We start from the raw sequence: 21,524 nt of genomic DNA, 5'->3' as shown, positions 1-21,524 counted from the left end.
TTCAGAAAGGAATGCACCTTGCCAATACCTTAATCTGTGTCTGTTAAGGTCTATGATTGACTCCTGAGCTATAGAACTGTAAGATAATAAATTTTTTTAAGCTACTTTAAATAATTCCCATTTAGGATGAAAATGCTTCACAAACAAAATAAAATGGGGAATAAAATACCTACAGCATGAAAAGCAGCTTATAGCACATAATCTGTATCCTATAGCATGTACAGTTTAATCTGCTGTTAAAAAATAATATATACATACATACTGTAATTCACTAGGTTGTTAATTGTAATCTCTGGGTGACAGAAACATAGTGTTCTTTTTTATATTTAGTTATCTATGTATTCTGATTTTCTATAATGCACATATACTGCTTTTACAATAAAGCAAACATAAAACTATAGCAAACATCATACTTCATAGTGAGATGTCAAACATGAAAGTTTTGAGAATGCCCCTAATATTTCTTCTATTTATCATTTCATTGGTGATTCTAGCCAGTCAAACGATGGAAGGAAAATTGTTAAATGGGATAAGAGGAGGAAAGAAAAGAAAAACATATGTTTATGAATATAGAAAACTTAAGAGAATCTACAGATATGATTAGAATTTAAAATGAAGTTCAGCAAGACTAATGGGTATAGTCAATATACAGAAATCATTTGCATTCCTGTGCATCAGAAATAAACAGAAACTTAATTTTGAAAAAGATATAGAGTTGGACATCTTCTATTTGCCCTTCCAGATTTATTCTCCACCCTCCTCTACAGTGGTAGTGCCTTGGGAGACTGGCCTGCAATACAAGCATCCCTCATCTTTGGCTTCCCATTAGGTTCATCAAGAGATCCAATGAAGGAAGAAAAGAATATTGGGTTTATATTGCATCAGCTCTCTCCCTGTGAGGTTGTTCCTGGTGGGCTGCATCCCTCCACCAAAGGTCATACCTATCAAAGGGCTCTCTTCACATAGCTGTTTCTATCTTTGAGTTCTGGAAAATTGCCTCCTCTCCCTCCCCTTAGGCTTAGAAGTTGTAATAGTTCCCCAAAGTCCTTGGCTTCTGGGTACTGTACAATTCCTGGTGATCTCCTTAAACCCTGGGTACATCTTTTAAAATGACCCAATTTGAGGGTGCTGTTGCCTGCTCAGACTCTAAATGATATAGATATCTATGATAGCAACAAAGAATTTAAAACATCTAGGAATAAACCTAACCAAAAGAGGCATGAGATCTTTATGGAGAAAATTAGAAGACTTTAGAATATATTTTTAAAAAGATATAATAAAGATGTACCATGCTCTTAGATAGGACGGCTTACTATCCTAAAGGCATTGGTTTTTCTCCAAATTGATCCATAGGTCCAATGAAATTCCAATAAAATTCTCAATAATTTTTCCAAGGAACTTGGCAAGGAACATCAAAGTTTATATCAAAGAAGAGAGGGCAAAGAATAGCCAAAAAATTTTTTGAAGAATAGCAAATCAGGTAAGGCCTGCCCTACCAGGTAGCAAGTACTACTATAAATGTACAGTAATTAGAACTTTGTGAAATCAGTACATTGTAGATCAATAGGGAAAGATAATGATGCTGGGACAATTAGTTATCCATATGGACAAAAGAATAATAGAATTGGACCCCTACCTCACATTACATATTAAAAAAATCCCAGGTGAATTAAAGGTATATCATGAAAAGCTTTATGATATCAGATTATTATAGGATTTTTTAAATAGGGTAAAAAAGTACAAATATTAAAGAAATAATTGATATATCTAACTACATTAAATTTAAAATTTCTGTGCATTAAAAGGCTTTTTGAGGAAGTAAAAATATAAGCCATAGCTTGGCAAATCAAAGTAGATGTGCATGTAACACAGTGGAATAATCTCACAAACATTAGGTGGAATTATAATAAAAGCAATTTGCAGAAACAGGACTCAATCTTAATATGAAAGCATGCAAAATAGTATCACATATCTTTTAGAGGTTGATACAGGGTATTGAAAGTATAAAGACATGCATGGGAGCAATATATGCTATTAAATATAGAATAGTGTTATCTCTAGTGGGAAGAAATAGACAGGAGAAAGTGCATTGACAGACAAAACAGATTCCATAGCAGAGCACAATGGCTCACACCGGTAATCCCGGCACTTTAAGAAGTCAAGGCACAAAGATGGAAGATTGCAGCGGAGAGTTGGAGACCAGCCTTGACAATATAGCAAGACTTCATCTCTACAAAAACTTTTAAAAATTAGCTGGGCGTAGTGGCGTGTGCCGGTAGTCCTTGCTACTTGGGAGGCTGAGGTGGGAGGATCACTTGAGCCCAGGCATTGAATGTTGTAGTGAGCTATGATCCTGCCACTGCACTGCAGCCTGGCGAAGTGAGACCTTGCCTCTAAAATAAATGTTTAAATAAACCCACTTCCACTGGTTTTTCGTATGTCCAGTTATGGGTACATGGGTGTTCATACTATTCGCTATAGTTTTCTGTATGTCAGAAATATTATCAATGCAAGTGGACATGACACAAGTAGAAACTGGATATTGGAAATCAATCAAAGTTCAACAAACTAAAAGTTGTGGGATTTAGCTTCTTAAATATAGATATGAGCTATCATATTTGAGAGAAAAATAGGAAAATATCAGTACTATTTAAATAGGCATTAAAAGGATTATAACATAAAAGTTTCTTATTAACTGGAAATCAAAACTGATTGTTTTTTCTAAAACATTTGCTAGAAAATTAACCAACATATTTTTCTACTAATAATTCAATGTTGACTCAGACCCAAGTACAGGTAAAGGCAAACTAAGGGAAGGCAGAAAGCCAAAGAAGAATAAGAAAAATATAATGGGATTAGATAAAGTAGATTTGGGCAGAATTAATGTCCCTGATCACAGATATCCTTGGGCACTTCAGAAATTGGTGAAGAATTTCACAAAACCATTGTCTATCATTTTATAAAACTCTAGCAGAGTGCCTGCTGAGCTCCTGAATACCAGGGGGGAAAAGTCAGCACAATGACTTTTTTTAATGGAAAAAAAAAAATGGCCTTGGTATTACAATGTGTCTATCAGGTCAAATTCCTTGCCCAGAAAGCTTTTGAGCCTTTTGTGAAAGCATTAATTTGCAATCTTAAAAAATAATGTTGGACTTAAAATCAACATGAGTTAGTGAAGATTAAAATCTGTCAGTTAAATCTAATTTTCTTCTGTGATGTGTCTGTTAAAGGGCAGTGACAGTGTAATTAATTGCTTGAGGCTCAGAAACCCAATTAATCTCTAAGTTGACTTTTATTTCATAGAATGTTAGTTCTAGACGAGGCCTCAAGGATCATCTAGCTCACCCTCTTCATTTTATAGAGGAACTAACAGACGTCAGGGAGGTTAAATAACTTGTTCAAGGTCAAAGATATGGCCTATCCTTGCCACTGTACCCCATAAAGTGATTCAGTATTGCATCCTTAAAAGCTTTTATGAGTTTCTGTGTGTCTGATCATGAAATACTATTTGAATACAGGTTGTTCTTTTATAACAAAAGAACAAAATGTGCATTTGTAAAACACTGTGAATGTTTTATTACAAGGGTTTCCAAGACTCAGCTTTTAAAATCTGAAGTCTTTACCCTACTATTTATGCAGCAAAGGTTGCAAAAGGGGAATGGGGAGGGACTGTGTCCTAACAGGCATACCTACCAGGAGAACTCCGGGAAGAGAGGAGCAGCACTGCATGGACTGGGGGATAGAGAGGTGTGCATAGAAACAGGGGTGGCAGTTTGACAAGGTAAGTGATGCCTAACCCTGGTGGTACACTGCAGGCCATGCCAGGAAGAGGCAGGGAAGGAAGGCATTGATACACAAAAACAGCTTCCGTGGTGGGATGCACTGTTCTTGAGAATCCCTCAAGGATTCTGTGTGTCCGATTCCAAGATGTGAGCAGAAAAAGCTAGCATGTATTTTTAGAGGGGAGCTTAGTGGGGCAGCAATGATAGCAAAGATGATGTAGGAGAAGATCAGAGGAAATGAGAGCCACCATAAATGTGGGAAGCACAGTGGCATGCCATGTGTCAAAGTGGCAGCCATGGAGGTGCCCTGCTCAAATCTGCCCTTAAGGGAACATGCTTCAAGGAAAGTGGTTGTCCAAGAAACTCTAGTTGCTACATATTAGGTTTTGCTGCTGTACTCTTGCTGAGACCCTTTTCCCCCTGAACTCTCTAGGCCAATGCCCGGCCATGACCAGGGTATGAAAGCCAGGGCTTTTGGCCCAACATGAGACCTCTCTAAAGGGTAGTTTTTGCTTGGGGACTTCCCGTTAGCCTGGCAGAGACTTTCCCAGGGTTGTGCTGCAGTTTGAGATGCCTCCTTTTTCTTTTCCTGTCTCCTTCTACCAGCCACAGATCTGTATTATGGTCTGAAGGCTCTCTCTGCCTACCCTACCCTCCTTTTCCCATTTATCTTTCGTAGGCCTTTCTCCAAATAAATCTTTTCTTTCTTTCTTTCTTTTTTTTTTTTTTAGATAGAGTCTCACTCTGTCACCCTGGCTGGAGTGCAGTGGCACAATCACAGCTCAGTGTAACCTTGAACTCCTGGGTTTAAGTGATCCTCCCATCTCAGTCTCCTGAGCAGCTGGGACTACAGGTGCACTCCACCACACCTGGCTAATTTTTCTTACTTTTTGTAAAGATGGGTCTTGCTCTTGCTCAGGCTGTTCTCAAACTCCTGGCCTCAAGCAACCCTCATGCCTCGGCCTCCTGAAGTGCTGGGATTACAAGCATTGACCACTGTGCCTGGCCCAAATAAATCTCTTGACCATCCAATTCTATCTTGGCATTTGCATCTCAGAAGACACTAGCTGATCCAGAGTGTAGCAATTGCCCTGGTTGACGCAAAGGAGGGATAAAAATAATATATAACTTGAGAAAAAATTAGAATTTTATTTTGCTGATGGGGGCTTAATAGCAATGGTTTCTGTTTGGTTGTTATAGTTGCCATTATCACAGTTTCTTATTTGTGCTTTCTCATGATGGCATAGCATTAGGACATGTGTATTGCGATAAAATTTATTTCCAGAGGGGGGAAACATCCATGTCTGAAATTGGGATAAGCCTTAAAATAGATGATTTGCTACAGTTTAATTGGCAGGGTTTCTTTTTCTTCTTTACTAATGCATAAAATTGATGGTGTCTTAGATTCAATAAAACATATTTAGCTCAATTCAGGTTGCCAGATGCCAGGTATGATAATAGATTCTAAAGAACTAAAGAGCTGGATTAGCCTTTGTGGGTTATTATATGACTATTTCTTCAGCATATCTACTAGGAAAGGAAAGAAAAACCCTGAGGAACAAAACTATATGGTGGATAAGTATACAGTGGGTAACTATTACTGTGAATATATGAATCTAAAAATAGCCAAAGAAGCATAAGAAATCATAGGAAGCAAGGACATGTGCTCTTGTCACTTATAGTTGTATTCAGTCTTTTCCTTTCCCTTTTATTTATTTATATTTTTGCTACTTTTATGACTAATGCTACCTTATAGGCCATAATTACCAGGTTGTTCTGGTTATTCTTTCATTCTTCCAGCAATATCTTATATAACAAGAGATCTATGATAATAAAGGTTTTCACTCTATCTGTTGAATCCTTTGGTGACAATATGCTCACAAGTCAACAAGTAGAGAACCAACCAAATGAAGTAAGCTTACCAGCAGTCTCCAGGGAGATGGGTCAGATAGAAGGATCTGTTGTGTAGATTCCCCAAACATGTACCTTCTGATCTAATTGGTTCCTTGGCACTGACTGTTTGTAAAATTAGGACTGAAACCATTTTCTTTCTCTCCAGGTGCTATTTTTATGCCTGCATCAGTTTCCCCTAGCATTCCCCATATTTCCAAAAGGGGAAGTCTCATTCTGCTTCTAAAAAAATATAATTGTTATTACTGACCTGGGCATAAATCAGCCAATACAAAATACTCAATAAATAGTTATTGTCATTATTGTTATTATATAAATACTATGTAAGCATATATTGTACAATGATCTATTAGTATATGACATATTGCATTATGTATAGTGTGTTATATACTCTGATATATTTTTAACATTTTATTACAGCCATTAGTTATAATACATATTTTAACAAAACAAAATCAGGTCTGTTTAGGAACAAGTAAATGAGGGATCACTTTGATTTACCAGTCTATAATCATTGGAAGGATTGGTATACTTTGTTGAAAATACTTCAAACATGCCTGATTTAGTAATTCTTTGAAAAAATTATTTGAGGTAGAGTGATGCCGTATATACTATGGAAAATATTCCATAAAATGTGAAATTTGCTACAATTCAGAAGAGCATGTCCCTAAGATTGGGAAAGAGAGACAATGCGGTCTACTTTCACAGTTTTCCAGTTTTTTTGACCTTGACCCTAAGTAAAAAACATATTTTACATCATGATCTAATATGTACATTCCATCTGTCTGCCAATAACTGATTTATTGATCAGCTGATCTACCAATCTATATAACTAAAAATTTTCACAAAACAATACCTAGTTTACTAGATTTGATGCACTCTGATATTTTCTGGACTATTCTGTTCCATTGCTTTTTAAATACTATTTGTAATCCGTAGGTTGAAAAATACTAGACTCATGAAAACATCATGAGCTGGGGAAACAGACTTCGTACGAATCTCTGTGCCACTATTAGCACTTTCTGTGAGCTTGGCTATTACTTCTTTCCTTTGAATGTTATTTTCCTCATATGTAAAATGAATGGAATTGTTCTGATAAGTAAAGACAATTATATACAAAATGACTGGCATGCAGTAAGTGCCCAATAAATGATAAGGTAGCAGAATAGTGTTTGCTAATGTTAGTCAGGTGTTTTCCATTGCATTTCCTTATACATTTTGTCATCTATTATCTCGAGGTAAGGTTGTTACAGAATTTCTGGACCATTCTTGTCTGTTTCCTCTTTCAGTTAATTGATTCAGCCTCTCTCTCCTCCTCTCTCCCCAAGTCATCCAGCAATGGTCAAAGCAGGGTGGGTCTGAGGACAATGTAAACAGCCTTGGACCAATACTCCCCTGCCTTGCTTCCTGTGCTCACAGCAAGCTCAGGCTCTTGACTCTCCCTCCTTGGTGACCACCTTCCTCATCTGCTGTTCCTCCTGGAGGGTGATTGTGTCCCTTTTCTTCCCTAGGACCTTTGAGTCAGTGCTCAGCTTCTGAGTGCCCAGTTATTCTCCTTTCTCATCATGCTGCCCAGGCCCCCACAAATTGCCTCCTCTGGGCCTGCCCCTCTGGTCTTCCAGACACACTTACTTTTCTCTAGGTACAAAGCTGATATACCATAATTTACTTAGTCATTCCCTTATCATTCCATATTCTAATCACCTTGCATTTTTTGCTAAATTAGAAAATTCTACAATAAATCGTGCACTTCCTGGTTTTAAATTTTTGATCTGGTTAATTTTTCATTAGAAAAAATTGCCATAAATATACCAAATTTGATCAAATTAGGTACCTTAAAACATGAAAAAAAGAGACCCTTCTAAAGGTAGTTTACATATGTGCACATATATATATATATATAGGAATATACACACTTTTGAATAAGAGCTTATGTAATTCAGAAGGGGACTCCTCTGCTCTTCACAATGGATTTAATGTGGTCATCTTTATTTTACCACTAACCAAATTACAGTCTCTATGCATCACATGACAAATCCCTAAGTAACTGTTATTTGACATCACAAGTTCTATACCATTTATATATACATGATATATATGCACCAGTCTCCTATTTTGCTAGTAATTTACATAGCTTTAAACTCAATTCTGTGTCTACACCTGTTGTGTCTCCGTTTCTCTTAGTATGTAACCTTCAATATACAAAATGGATAATTGAGGCAATTATCCCAATCGAGGTCATTTTTTCTCAAATATTTTTTAAGTAAAAGTGTTTTTTTACAAAATTACCCAGAAAATTTTTATTCCTATCCACAGTGAACAAGCGTTCTTTCTGTGTAGTGTTCCCCAGCCCTGGAAATTAGGATACAACAATTCTGTAGTTCTTTTCCAATTTTATTTTATAATTCACAACAAGTCTGTAGTTCTTTTCCAGTTTTATTTTATAATTCACAAAGCCAGGAATCTCCTATTTGCTGTAGACTGCATGAGGTTGCAAGAGCAAGAGTGAAAGTGAGAGAGCAGGAAAGAAAGCGATCCACTAACCTAGGTTCCAACAGGGTGACAAGTAAGCCATTTCATAGTGTCCTTTTACCCCCAAACAATTATTTAGCACTTTATTACATCATCATATAGTCAATCTGATTCCCAGATTATGGTAGCTGAAATATCTAGAAACATATTTTATTGTCTGAATGAAACCATCAGATTCAACATATGGAAGCTGGCCTATTCTGAATCCACCAGAAAGTAGTCACTTTCTAACTGCATACAACATAGAGGAAAAGTACTAAAGGAGGTTATATACAATGAAACCATTAAATGCAGATTTGCCACAGGGCAAGATGGTAATACTTGAACATTATGAAGTGCAAAAACTGCACAAACACATTATATTTTAAACACTTCATCTATTTAACAAACTACGTACACTCTTCAGCTAAATAAGATGAATTGAGATTCAAGAGGCAGCACCGTACTGGCAAATCTCATCCTAAAGGCATCCATTAATATAAATCAACAGTAGCAATTTGGTTTGATCATTTATTTGCAAGAATCATTAAGGTTTATTAGCATAATTATTCCCTGTGGGATTTCATGTCGAGGAAATGAAAAATGGCATTATCAATATTTAAAAGATAAGTGTGTAATGTTCAGAGCACTTAAACAGTCATCTGCAGGTGGTGTCCAGCTGCAGCAAATTAGATTAAATTTGGGCATTTTTCTGAACAAAAGAAAAATTGTTTTGTCTTAATTGCTTTGTTTTATAAAGCAATACAATTTTCATATATAATTTTTACTGTATAGTTACAAGTTATACTGCATACCTATTAATGTGCCTTATTTCAGATCAACAACTCTGATATGTTCAACCTCGGTATGTTGTAACTACTGGAAAACATTAATCAGTATAATCCATCATTTATTATTAGGAAAAGCTCTTTCCCTTTGGTACTTTAGACCTTTTAGTCTAGATCTGTAGGTAAAAAGCTATTTTCCAAAGGGAAATGAACCAGAAGATTTCTCTTTAATGCTGGGAAGGCATAAATCCTCCCTTAACAATGAAGTATCATTTATGATAGTAATAATTTACCACTAGAAATAATCTTTAAATGTAATAATTGTTTTTTTAAATGCCATATGATGGAATATTATTCAGTGATAAAAATAAATGAGCTATCAAGCCACAAAAAGACTTGGAGGAAGCTTAAATGCATATTGCTGAGGGAAAGAAGCCAGTCTGAAAAGACTACATGCTGTACTTTATGATATTCTGGAAAAGGCAAAACTATAAAGACAATAGAAAGATGAGTGATTTCCAGGGGTTTCAGAGGAGAAAATGAGGGCAGAATGAATGGGTGAGGCACAGAGGATTTTTTAGGCAGTGAAATTATTCTGTATGATACTGTAATGGTAGATACACGACATTATGTATATGTCAAAACCCATGAACCTGCATAAAACAGAGAGTGAACCCTAATGTAAACTACGGACTTTAATTAATACTAATATAATATATTAATATTGGTTCATCAATATGTACCACATTAATTTATATGCTAAAAGTGGGGGAAACTTTGTGGGTGTGGGGAGAAGAGGGAACATAGGAGAGTTCTTTGTATTCTGTCAATTTTTCTGTAAACCTAAAAGTGCTCTAAAACAACAAAGTCTATTAAAAGATATGATTGTTAGGCTGATTTTTTTTCAGGTAAAATCAGCTAATTGTTTCAATTAATTAAATTTGTCTTTGATTTAGGTCAACATTCTGGCCCCAAATCCTTTTCTCAGACAGACTGCCTATTAAATTACATGAATCCTTCTATAATACCCAGGGGTATACTGAAAATAAGGAATAATAACTAAAATTCTCTTAGAGCCAAAGGTCCTCAATTAGAGAAGCAAACAATAATGAACAAACGTACATGTTTGCTGAAATATTTTGCAATGCTGCTGTTTCCCTATTAGGCATGAACAAATTGTAACCCACACTCTATTCAATGTGATGTACCATGTTTTACCCTGAACCTATCCTTATCTCCTACTTCTTCTACAGAGACCCCAACCCTTTGGGGAGATAGGTATACACCAAGAACAGAAATCTGCAGCAGGCTGCCTGCTTTGCTCCACCCCAGATCAATTTATACAGAACACCAAGAGGGGAAGCTTGTGCCTTCTCTCTATTCCTCTCAGACAGTAATGCCCATCAGTAGGACAGTAGAAATAATACAGATATGCAACCACATGGTAAATGACCCAAGGACAGTGAGAGGAGTGAAAGGTTTGCAGTTCTCAGAAATTCAAGACTCAAGTCAAGCTTTTTTATTTGTGGTTTGTATTCTTTTCTTCATGGTCTGTCTTCACTGCCTATATCCATTTCTCACACTCCTCATCAGAATTTCCTTCAAAATGCATGTTGCATGTTAAATCTGATTATGTATCGCTGTACCTTTATTACCATTTTCTTCATTAGTACACATTTTTTTCTTATTATAATGTACCTTAAGGGGCGGGTCCTTTTTGCTGGGGAAACCTGAGTGCATTCTTTGACTGAAAACTCAAACTACTTGATCAGCATAACGTCGAGTTTCTGGTTCCCTGTCTTGTGGCTAAAAACATGCAAAGCATTCCACATTTTGGCCTTCTAAAAATTCTTCTTTTGTTTCTCTTGTCTTGTAATTCTAGTCAACCTACATGATTTCCCCTTAGCATAGTAAAGTGTTTTTGGAAAATTCTCCCAGTAACTTCTTATAGAAAAGGTATGAAAATACTGGTAGTACATTATTAAAAATTAGTACATTGGTATCTAGTTGAATCATCAAACTCAAAGGTTGATCTCTTTCCCTTGAGAGAGATATTCTAGGGGAGCATGTCAGGCCTCTGTGACCTCCCAGTCTTAGTCTATATTTTTTATCTATGACGTATCTGAAAATATAAAATGCATGCTTATCCAATTTATAAATGACATGACTCAGGGTGGTATCAAATTACTAGGCATGTATATTTTGGAAAACAAAAGCTAGAATCAAAGGTTGTGATCAACACTCTGAGAGAACAAGGATTAAAGGAGAGAAAGTGGCTAGTAGCTTCTAGAAGAAAAACAAGGGAGAGAGAAAAATATGAGAAAGGAAATCAGATGTTTTCTACTCTGCTTACTAATCTTTAGAATCAAACATTGAAAAAAAAGCAATTAATACTGCAAAAGTTTTGTTTTTCTTAATCATTTCACTCATGAGATTAAACAGAGATAGTCGTTATATCACTTAGGAATTGCATTCAACTAACAGTAATACAGTCCTAGAGAGAGATGGTGACAAGGAGGCTTAGATAAATTAAACATTTATTTTTCTTTCATATAACATGGAGTCAGGGTATCCCACGGCTGGTGTGATAACTCTGTGGTCATAAAGAACCAGGGATTCTTGTATTTTTCTGCTCTGCCATCCATAGCATGTGTTATTCATGGACAAGAGCACTGGTGGAGTTTCAGTAATCACATATATTTATAAAGGGTGTAGATTGGCAAGTGCCTTCTGGGCAGACAGATCCACACATATAAAGGCCCTCTGGCAGAAAAGCGCTCAAAGAAGTCCACTGTAGCTGAAGTTTGAAGAAGAAACCTGAAGAGGTAGACATATATGCCTTCACAGGCCAGGTTAAGGATTTTGAAATTTCTCTAAAGAAAATAAGAAAACAGAGAATGCATACTAACATTAAGGAAAGATTTTTTTGTAATTTATAAGACTCCTACACACCAGAGACCCAGAAGGCCAGGGCCTGCCTACCATTGAGACTGGACCAGGATGGCAGAGAATCACCTCCTCCAAACACCTGGCTAGCAAGCATGAGCAACAAAGAAGAGTGATCTACTGCTTAGGGGGAGGGGCAAGCTAAGGCTGAATCAGGAACACTGAGAGAAGCCTTTCTGGAAAACAGGCCCCAGTATAAGCATAAGACAATGCTAGTGAACTTTGAAGATAGTAGTGCATGAAAAATAACCATAGCAACAACAATGTTCAAATCCAGCTCAACTCCTGACCACATTGACTCAACCTCCTATACTAATAGTCTAGCAGAAGAAGAGGTGTGATTATTTCCAGGCATAAATATAATTTACTTCAGTCTCTACTATCTTACACATGATGTCTGACATTCAATCAAAAATTATGAGACCCACAAAAAATAAGAAAAAACATTGTAAAAAGGATGAAAAGGCAAAGCAATCAATAGGACACAACTCATATAACTCAGATGGTAAAACTATTAGAAAATTTTAAACACTATGATTAATATATTAAAGGCTGTAATGGAAAAAGTGGAAAATATACGTGAAAAGGGTTAATTTTAGTAGAAAAGATAGAAACTAAGAAAGAGTTAAGTGGAAATGTTAGATATAAAACAAAACAGTGATGAACATTAAGAATGACTTTAATAGGCTCATAAGAAGACTTGACACAGCTGAGGTAAGAGTCAGTGAATTTGAAGATATCTAACTAAAAATTACCCAAACTGAAACATAAAAAGATTGGAGGAAAACAGAACATTTGAGAGTTTTGAGATAATATCAAATAATCTAACATATGTGAAAACCTATGGGTTGTGGATATATAGCATATGCAAAAGTAAAATGTATAACTATAGCCCAAAAGATGAGTAAAAGGAATTGGAAGTATATTGTTTTAAGGTTTACACATAACCAATGAGGCAGAATTACATTATTTGAATATTTAAATCTATACATTGTAAAAATTAGGGCAACCACTCAAAAATTAAATAAAGACACATAAATAAGCCAATAGTAAATATAAAACAGAATCATGAAAATAACCAAAAAGGTTAAAAGAGAAAATAGACAAAGAACAGATGTAACAAATATTTTAAAACTAGCAAAATGTAGGCTGGGTGTGGTGGCTCACGCCTGTAATCCTAGCACTCTGGGAGGCCAAGGCGGGTGGATCGCTCGAGGTCAGGAGTTCGAGACCAGCCTGAGCAAGAGCGAGACCCCATCTCTACTAAAAATACAAAGAAATTATCTGGCCAACTAAAAAAATATATACATATAGAAAAAATTAGCCGGGCATGGTGGTGCATGCCTGTAGTCCCAGCTACTCGGGAGGCTGAGGCAGAAGGATTGCTTAAGCCCAGGAGTCTGAGGTTGCTGTGAGCTAGGCTGATGCCACGGCACTCACTCTAGCCCAGACAACGGAGCAAGACTCTGTCTCAAAAAAAAAAAAAAAAACCTAGCAAAATGTAGATTTTTATCCATCCATGTCAGTAATGACATTAAATGTAAATGGCATAAACACACCAATTAAAAGATAGAGATTGTCGAATTAAAAAAGCAACACCCAACTATATACTATCTATAGGAAAGCTACTTTAAATATAAAGACATATATGATTCAAAGAAAAATGTGGAGAAACATATACTAAACAAACTAATTAAAAGAAAGCTGGAGTGGCTATAATAATGTCAAATAGGCTTCGGAATGAAGAATATTACCAGGGATAAAGAGGGTTATTTCAAAATGTTAATATCAAATGTTATCAGGATAGAATAATAATTGTGGAGGTATATACCCCTAACAACAGAACAGCAAAAAAAGATAGAACTGAAAATAGAAATAAGTAAACCCACAATTATGTTTGATGACCTTAACACTCCTCTCAAAAACTGATAAAACAAATAGAAATGCTGTAAGGATACAGAATACCTTCAGCATTCTAAACCTACTTAACCTTATTGACATTTATAGAATACCCCCACCCAGCACCACCAGATTACACATTCTTTTCAAGTGCACGTGGAACTATTCACCAGGATAGACTGTTCTGCCAATAAAACAAACTTCAACAAATTTAAAAGAATAGAAGTCGTACAAAGTATGTTCTTTGACCACAGTGGAATTAAATTAGAAATCAATAACAAAATGACATCTGGAGAATCTGAAATATTTAGAAAGTTTACAACACACTTCTAAATAACTCATGGGTCAAGGAAGTCTGAATATTTTGAATTGAATGAATGCAAAAGTACAACACATCAAAATCTGTGGGAGGCAGCTAAAGCAGGGGTTAGAGGGAACTTTATAATACTATATGTTTATATTTGAAAGGAATGGTCTTAAATAAAAATTTAAGCTTCCACCTTAAAAAATTAGCAAGAAAAAAAAATTAAATCCAAAGCAAGCAGAAAGCATATAAGGATAGTGAAAGCAGAAATCAGTGGGCTTGGAAATAGAAAAAGCATAGAAACAACTTAATAAAGCTGAAAGTTTGTTCCTTGAAAATATAAATAAATAAAATTGGTAAATTCTAACTGGACTGATGATTGATTTCTCCAAAGTAGTTTCTGGGTAGAATTTTCTCCATATGCCTAATGGTAGTATTATTTTAAGCATCTGTTTATTTAGGAAATATTTATTTAGCACCTACTATATGTCAGGCACTACTTTAAATGCTTGGGATACTTCACCGTTCAAAACAAAAATTTCTGGTGACATCCCAGGAAAAAATTTTAATTAGAGTCTACTTTATGAGAAAATATGCATAAACTATATTTTGTGTAGAGTTCCCATGGAGGTTGCTAGACTAACAGGAGATCAAATGCATGTATAATAACATTGCATCCTTGATTAAAAATGTTTTATAAATACCTTGCAATTAACTTTACTGTTGTGGAAATTCAGTTTATAATAAGACCCTAAAAAACATAAACATTGGCAATCCCCTGACCCTAGCCCCCAAAATTACTCTTCTAATATAGGAGATGAATTTGAGTCTAAAGTGAGGTCTAAAAGCCCAATAGGGTTATTTATTTGACATTAATCTCTTTGCATTTCAGTTTGGGAAGTTTCTATGGACATATCTTCAATCTCACTGGTTCCTCAGTCTTGTCTATCGACGGATAAGCCCATTAAGGGATTCTTCATTTATTATAGTAGTTTTCATTCCTAGCATTTCTTTAGGATTCTTAGAATTTCTGTCCTTCTAATTATCCATTTTTTCTTGCATCTTGTCCACATTTTCCAGCCCTTAGCATACTAATCATAGTTATTTTAAATTTCCATCTAATAGTCCTCAAATGTATCATATCTGAGTTGGGTTCTGACGCTTACTTTGTCTTTTAGACTATTTTTCTTGCCTTTTAGCAACTTGCCTTTAGCCTTGTAGTTTTTTATTGAGAACTGGACATGATGTATTGGCTAATAGGAACTGAGCCCTTTAGTGTGAGGTTTTATATTATATGGCTAAGAGCTGGGCTGTGTTTAATGTTTGCTGTAGCTGTAGGTGCCAGAAGCTTCAAATTCCTCCAGTGTTGTTTTTGATGGATGTTGGTCTGGTTCATTTCATAGGGAAGTTAGCCACTAAAGTCTATTTTAAATGCAAGAGTTTAAGAATAAGAATGGATTAGATCAATTAGTCAAATACACTGATTTTAGAGATGTTATGTTTAGAGAAATCTTGTCAAAACTAAATTTAAAAAAAAAATAGTGGTAAAACTTGCCTTAGTTTGTGTTATTCTAATTTGAAGTCCATCTTTTGTAGCAATATGTCTGCTTAAAGATGATTAACAAATAGGACTTCCAGTTTCAGTTCTGATGTGTAAAATGTTTGGAAGTTGCCACACCCATTCTTACGACCAGAAAAAAGCTTAACAAACTAAAAATCAATGACTTCTCTTGGATCTGTCGTAGAACTGAGGTCACAGAATAAACCACTACCCTGAAATCTGAAGAGAGGAGAATACAGTGAGTCACAGATAAGACCTGCTTACATGCAGCAGAAGCCACTGGAGCCCTAAACTAGTAGGAGCACTTGAATTGGGACTTTGAAAAGCTGCTGGAGACTGAGTATGGCCTATCTTGAGAGAAACTACTGGGGATCACATTCTAAGGGGAACCCCCACACTTCCAGGAATCCCACCAGCCTCTCATAGTGAAGAATCAAGAAAGATCTTCTGGGACATATGGTGGGGTTGGGAAGAATAATCTTTGAGAAATACATCCAGAGCCTTCTTACAATAAAAGCCTACTTTCCAGAAGAAAAGCTTTTATCAGAAACTTATCCCACCTGGGGTAAGGACATTTCTTTCAGTACAGCTCCCTGTAGCCCTCCTGTCTCACTTAAGTGTAAGAGGGGACCTAAGAAACACTTGTAAAGGTCACAGCCTTACTAAAAGGCTGATATTTAATAATAAAATGATAGAACACTTCCCCTTTCCCACACTTTACCACCACACCAGCAGGGCTTCAATATAACTAGATTACAGCTGACAAGGAATTCTTAAGGAAATCTAAAGACAAAGATAGACAAAAACAAAAACACTGGAGCAATTTGAAGCCTCTGGTACCTACAGCTACAGCAAACATTCAACACAGCCCAGCTCCTAGCCATGTAATATAAACCTCCCACTAAAGGGCTCAGTTCCTATTAGCCAATACATCATGTCCAGCTCTCAATAAAAAACTACAAAGCTAAAGGCAAGTTGCTAAAAGGCAAGAAAAATAGTCCAAAAGACAAAGTAAGTGTTAGAACCCAATTCAGATATGACACATTTGAGGACTATTAGACGGAAATTTAAAATAACTATGATTAATATGCTAAAGGCTGGAAAATGTGGACAAGCTGAAGAAAAAACTGGATAATATAATTAGAAGGACAGAAATTCTAAGAATCCTAAAGAAATGCTAGAAAGGAAAAACACTATAATCATCTAATCTGCTCTCTTATTGGTACCTGGACCACATAGCTGAGTAAGATTTATGTGGCTCATACATTTCATTCCCAAAGTTTACCAACGGCTTCTGCGAGTGTTGAGGTGAAAGCTCCTGGAAGTACGGGCAACCCACAGTGTCTCACAGTAACCCAGTAAGGGGGATGGTGACCTTGTAACGGCCTATACAGCAAATCCAGGGCCTACAGCTGGCCAGTTAGCTATAGTTCAGCCATTTTGGCTGTGGCTGTAGATGACTCATGGCTGCATGACCTATGTACAGAAAGAAAATATACCCTGTAAAATGGAAAACAAAGTAATTAACTTGTAACTGATTGTTTAAAATCCTCCAGCTGTATACAGGTTAAATTTTACTATGCTTGAGAAGTGTTCCTTAACTGATGCTATCTGCTTCTGTAAACTCACTTGTGTATAGAGTGTAATCAAAACAGGTGGTCTGAGGCAGGTCCCAGGCCCCCTGGTAATGGAATTTATTGCAAAACTGGCTCCACCTTGTATACTCAGAGTCACATAAGACCCGATGTAGAACAGTATGAAAACCCTTCTTTTCCGGTTAGGCGCTACTCTCTGTGCCGCCGCCTTTGGCGGTGCAGGGGATAGTCGCTGGCCAGCTAATAAAGACTTCAGGTTTGGCTCAATTCGGTCTTTAGGTGGTCATTTCTCGCGTCTCAGACCATAGCAACCTGAGACTCTTACTGCTGAGGATGAAAGAAAGCCATCAGCCCTAGCGGAATAGACATTGAGAGGGCAGGATGCTCCGTGAGTGGGCAGTAGCTTGTGTATTCCTTTGTACTTAGTTTCCACAGGCCTCAACTTGGCTCCCAAGCCCACCTAAACCACAGAGTTAGGTGCTGGGGGAAATCTGCTCCCCAGCAGACTGCAGGGCTTGCGTCAGGACACCGGACCTGAACTTCCCGCCTTTCTAGTTTAGGCCTATAGAGCCAGCCCTCCCGCCGGGCGCCTAAGAAGCTCAATGCCGATTGGATCTCTCCGCGTCCAATGGGAGGCCACGCCCTGCGCGGGTTGGCGCTGGTCGGGCTGGCGGCGCGCGGCGTCGGTTGCCGGGACGCGGCGCAAACACCAGAGCGGGCGCAGCCGGGAGCGGCTCCTTCACGCCCCGGGAGACTGACTGCGTTTGCCTGGAGAGGGGGTGGCCGCCCGAGCCGGAGAGGGGCGCTTTTCGTCAGCTAGGATGGTGAGCCAGGCGGGAGACTGGAAACTATTTTTTGATTTAATTATAGTTTAGAGCTCGCCTGCTTCTAAAACAGGATTTGAAGTGCCTAATCCGAGAATTAAGTGCGAAACTTTTATTTGCTTTTCGAGGCCTCAGGTGCTGTTATTTAAGGGAAGCTCGCGGTGGTTTCCAGCCTTTTCTGTATTTTCTCCATAGTGTATTAGATACATCTTGAAATCTGCCCGACAGAACCTCTGAACACACGAGTGACTATAGAAGTCTAGGAGAGAGCGAATGAATAAGTAGCAGCGGGTTGACTTAATTACATTTATGTTAGGAAAATCTGACCGGCGTTCTCTGGCCCCGGGGGAGGGGGCAGGTGGTGGTTGTGGTGGTGGTGGGTGGAATGAGGAGAAGAGGAATCCCCTGGGTAGTGGTAAAAAGCTGGGTCTGTAGAGTACCATTGCATATCTTTGAATCCTAGTACCGCTGTGTATTAGCTGCGGAACCTTGGGTTAAGTTACTCTTACTTTCCATGCCTCATCTATAAAACAGGGACTAGTATTAGTACCTATTTAATTGATATATCAATATATTCGTCTACCACTTTACTCTTTATTAGGTATACTCTGGATTTAGGAAGGAAGCCAAAGACCCTTTGTATCATTTGTTACTGGGAGTTACATCAATATATTTTAAAAAATTAGATTTTGGAATATTGAAGTATGCATGCTTTTTCCCCCCCATTATAGGCTTCCAAAAGGAGAACTTTGAGCTTTAGTGAAAGGCATCAGAAATCAGTAGATGAAAACTACCGCAAAACATTGCATGTCCAAGCACTAAAAAACATAAACAGTCAAATCAGGAATCAAATGGTGCGGAATAAAAATGATAACCATGTTGAATGCAAGAGATTCCTCAGATTATTACAAGATGAACAATTTGAGTTGGATATGGAAGAGGCCATTCAAAAGGTAAGTTTTATTAGTCATTGTTTCGTTTTTTTCTTCATTTGCACCTTGGAAATGATGGAAGCCAGCTGCTAACACTAGAATTTAGTAGATGGACAGCAGCATCAGGTAAGGGATGCTTCATTGTGAGTCACCTCAGTGTACAGGAAAGAATGGGGTTTCTGGAGCTATACTGCCTTTGAGTCTTAGCATTGCTGTATCTTAGCTGCAGAACCTTGAAATAAGTTGGGTCTACTTTGTATGCTTCATCTGTCAAATGCAGAATAGTAATAGTATTAATACATCTTACTTAGGATTGTTTTAATAATGAGTTAATACATGCAAATCCCTTTGGGATGGTGCCTGGAATAGAATAAGCACTTGGGGTTTTTTTTAATGTAAATGTGAAATCCATAATTATTAACTTCCACAAATTTCTAAAGACAAAAATTTAAGAATGCCTTTTTTTTAACTTATTGAAATTAAACACATACATTACTAAGTAGTAGAAAATGGATACTTGTGTTTATGTATAAATTTATTCATTTTTTTGAGAAACTGCCTTGAAAAATTCAAGTAATATCTATATGTATATAACTCCTGAATATAGGGATAATTTTTCAATGGAATTTCTAAATATTTTAAGGGATCAGAGTGGTAGAAAAAGGGAAACTGAAAAGTGAGATATATGAAAGAAATGAATTCTCATAATGAAAAGGGTTTTCTGATATTTCAGTAGTTTTTGAGTGCCTGCTATCTGTTCAACATTTTATGGAATATGGGGAATAACAAAAGCAAATTTTAAAAGTGGTATCCATCCCTCTGTGTTCCAAATTCCAAAAGCTTAGACATGATTTTTTAATTCTGAGCAAGCAGATCCTAGGGATTCAATTTTTCCATTCTTTTTATTGTTTAATTTAAAGAAAATCCCAGATATCATACTAACTCTATCCTGCATACTTCAGTATGCACCTAGTGAAATATGGATGTTTTCTTACAGGGAGTACCATAATGCCATTACCTCACTCATTCCATAAACAGATTTCTGTGGTTGTGTCAGAAATCTTTTATAATTGGTTTGTTTTAACTGGGATCTAAAGTTTATACAATGTATTTGATTATGTCTGTTAAGTCTTTCTTAATGTAAAACAACCCCTACTTCATCCTTTGTTTTTTTGACTTCATGTTTTTAACTTGTTAAAAGAAAGTAGACCAGTTGTTTTATAGAATATCCCACATTCTGAATTTATCTGTTTGCTTTCTTATGGTTCCTGTAATTTGTTCCCCCATCCCTTATATTTCCTGTAAATGGGACTTAGCCCTAAATAATGTGATTAGATTGAGGTCCAATTTTTTGGCAAGAATACTGCATAGGTGATGCTGTCCTTGTCATTGTTTCACATCAGGGGACACATGAGGTCTGGTTGTTCCACTTTTAATAATGCCAGTGTTGATCATTGGGTTTAGTGAGACAGCCTGTTTCCTCCACTGTAAAGGTTTCCTTCAAATTTTCATCTGTGGTTTCACAAAAGAATCTTTTCTTTCATTAGGGGTTGCAAAACACTGATTTTCTAATACCATTATTCTTTCACATTTAATTAGCTGAAATTCCTGTGTAAAGAACTTTTCCTCATCAACTAGGATTATTGTTCTTATGGAGAAGGGAGATAAATAGATAATTTTCAGAGTATAGAGTGTACCCTACTTCCATTGGTGTCTGCCTTTGTTGTGGTTTTTTAATTTTCTTTAGTTTTTGACTTCTTCTGTTTTTAAAAGTATCATTATGGATTCATGGATCTTCATATTCTTAAATTAATTGCATTTAATTTTTTTTTGGATGCACAGAATTATCCCATTCTTGGCCACTGGATGACTTTTTATATTGCTTCTGTGTCCTTTTGACAAGACTTCCTTGATTTTTGATACCTTCCTTGCTTTCTGTTAAAACAAATTGTTCCAGGCTTGTGATGGTTAATTTGATATGTCAACTTGACTAGGCCGTGGGGTGCCTAGTTATTTGATAAAACATTCTGGTTGTTTCTGTGAGGGTGTTTTTGGATGAGATTAGCATTTAAATCAGTAGACTGAGTAAAGCAGATTACCCTCATAATGTGGATGAGCCTCATCCTATCAGTTGAAGGCCTGAATAGAACAAAAAGGTGACCTTTCCCTAAATAAGAGACAATTCTTCCTGCCTGACTGCCTTTAAATTGAAACATCTGCTTTTTTCCTGTCTTTGAACTCAAACTGAAGTGTTGACTTTTCCTGGGTCTTGAGGCTGCTGGCCTTTGAACCTCACCATCAGTTCTACTGGTTCTTGGCTTTTGGATTCTGACTGGAACTAAACCATTGGCTGTTCAGCTTTCCAACTCACCCTGCAGATCTTGGAGCTTTCCTACCTCCATAATCACTTTCTCAGGAGAATCCTTACTAATACAAGGCTCATCTAATATATTTCTTGCCATACACCTGGA

The 21,524-nt window shown here is 36.8% G+C and overlaps 1 protein-coding gene across 10 annotated transcripts in view; it reads left to right on the top strand.

Annotated features, from left to right (window-relative positions):
- MNS1 (meiosis specific nuclear structural 1) overlaps nt 1-21,524 on the top strand; it is a 98,762-nt gene that overhangs the window by 46,720 nt on the left and 30,518 nt on the right. For 8 of the 10 annotated variants that reach the window (XM_045529838.1, XM_045529872.1, XM_045529865.1 and 5 more), the window contains one exon: nt 18,853-19,074. In XM_045529838.1, the coding sequence (XP_045385794.1) occupies nt 18,973-19,074 (102 nt within the window). In that variant the 5' untranslated portion in view covers nt 18,853-18,972. Of the gene's footprint in view, nt 1-15,876; nt 16,268-17,986; nt 18,122-18,852; nt 19,075-21,524 lie in introns of those variants that run through there. The other 2 variants (XM_045529892.1, XM_045529817.1) reach the window with 2 other exon arrangements.

This window comes from Lemur catta, chromosome 1, assembly GCF_020740605.2.
Source record: "Lemur catta isolate mLemCat1 chromosome 1, mLemCat1.pri, whole genome shotgun sequence".
Lineage (NCBI taxonomy): Eukaryota > Metazoa > Chordata > Mammalia > Primates > Lemuridae > Lemur > Lemur catta.
This window is presented reverse-complemented; position numbering and strand designations above follow the sequence as displayed.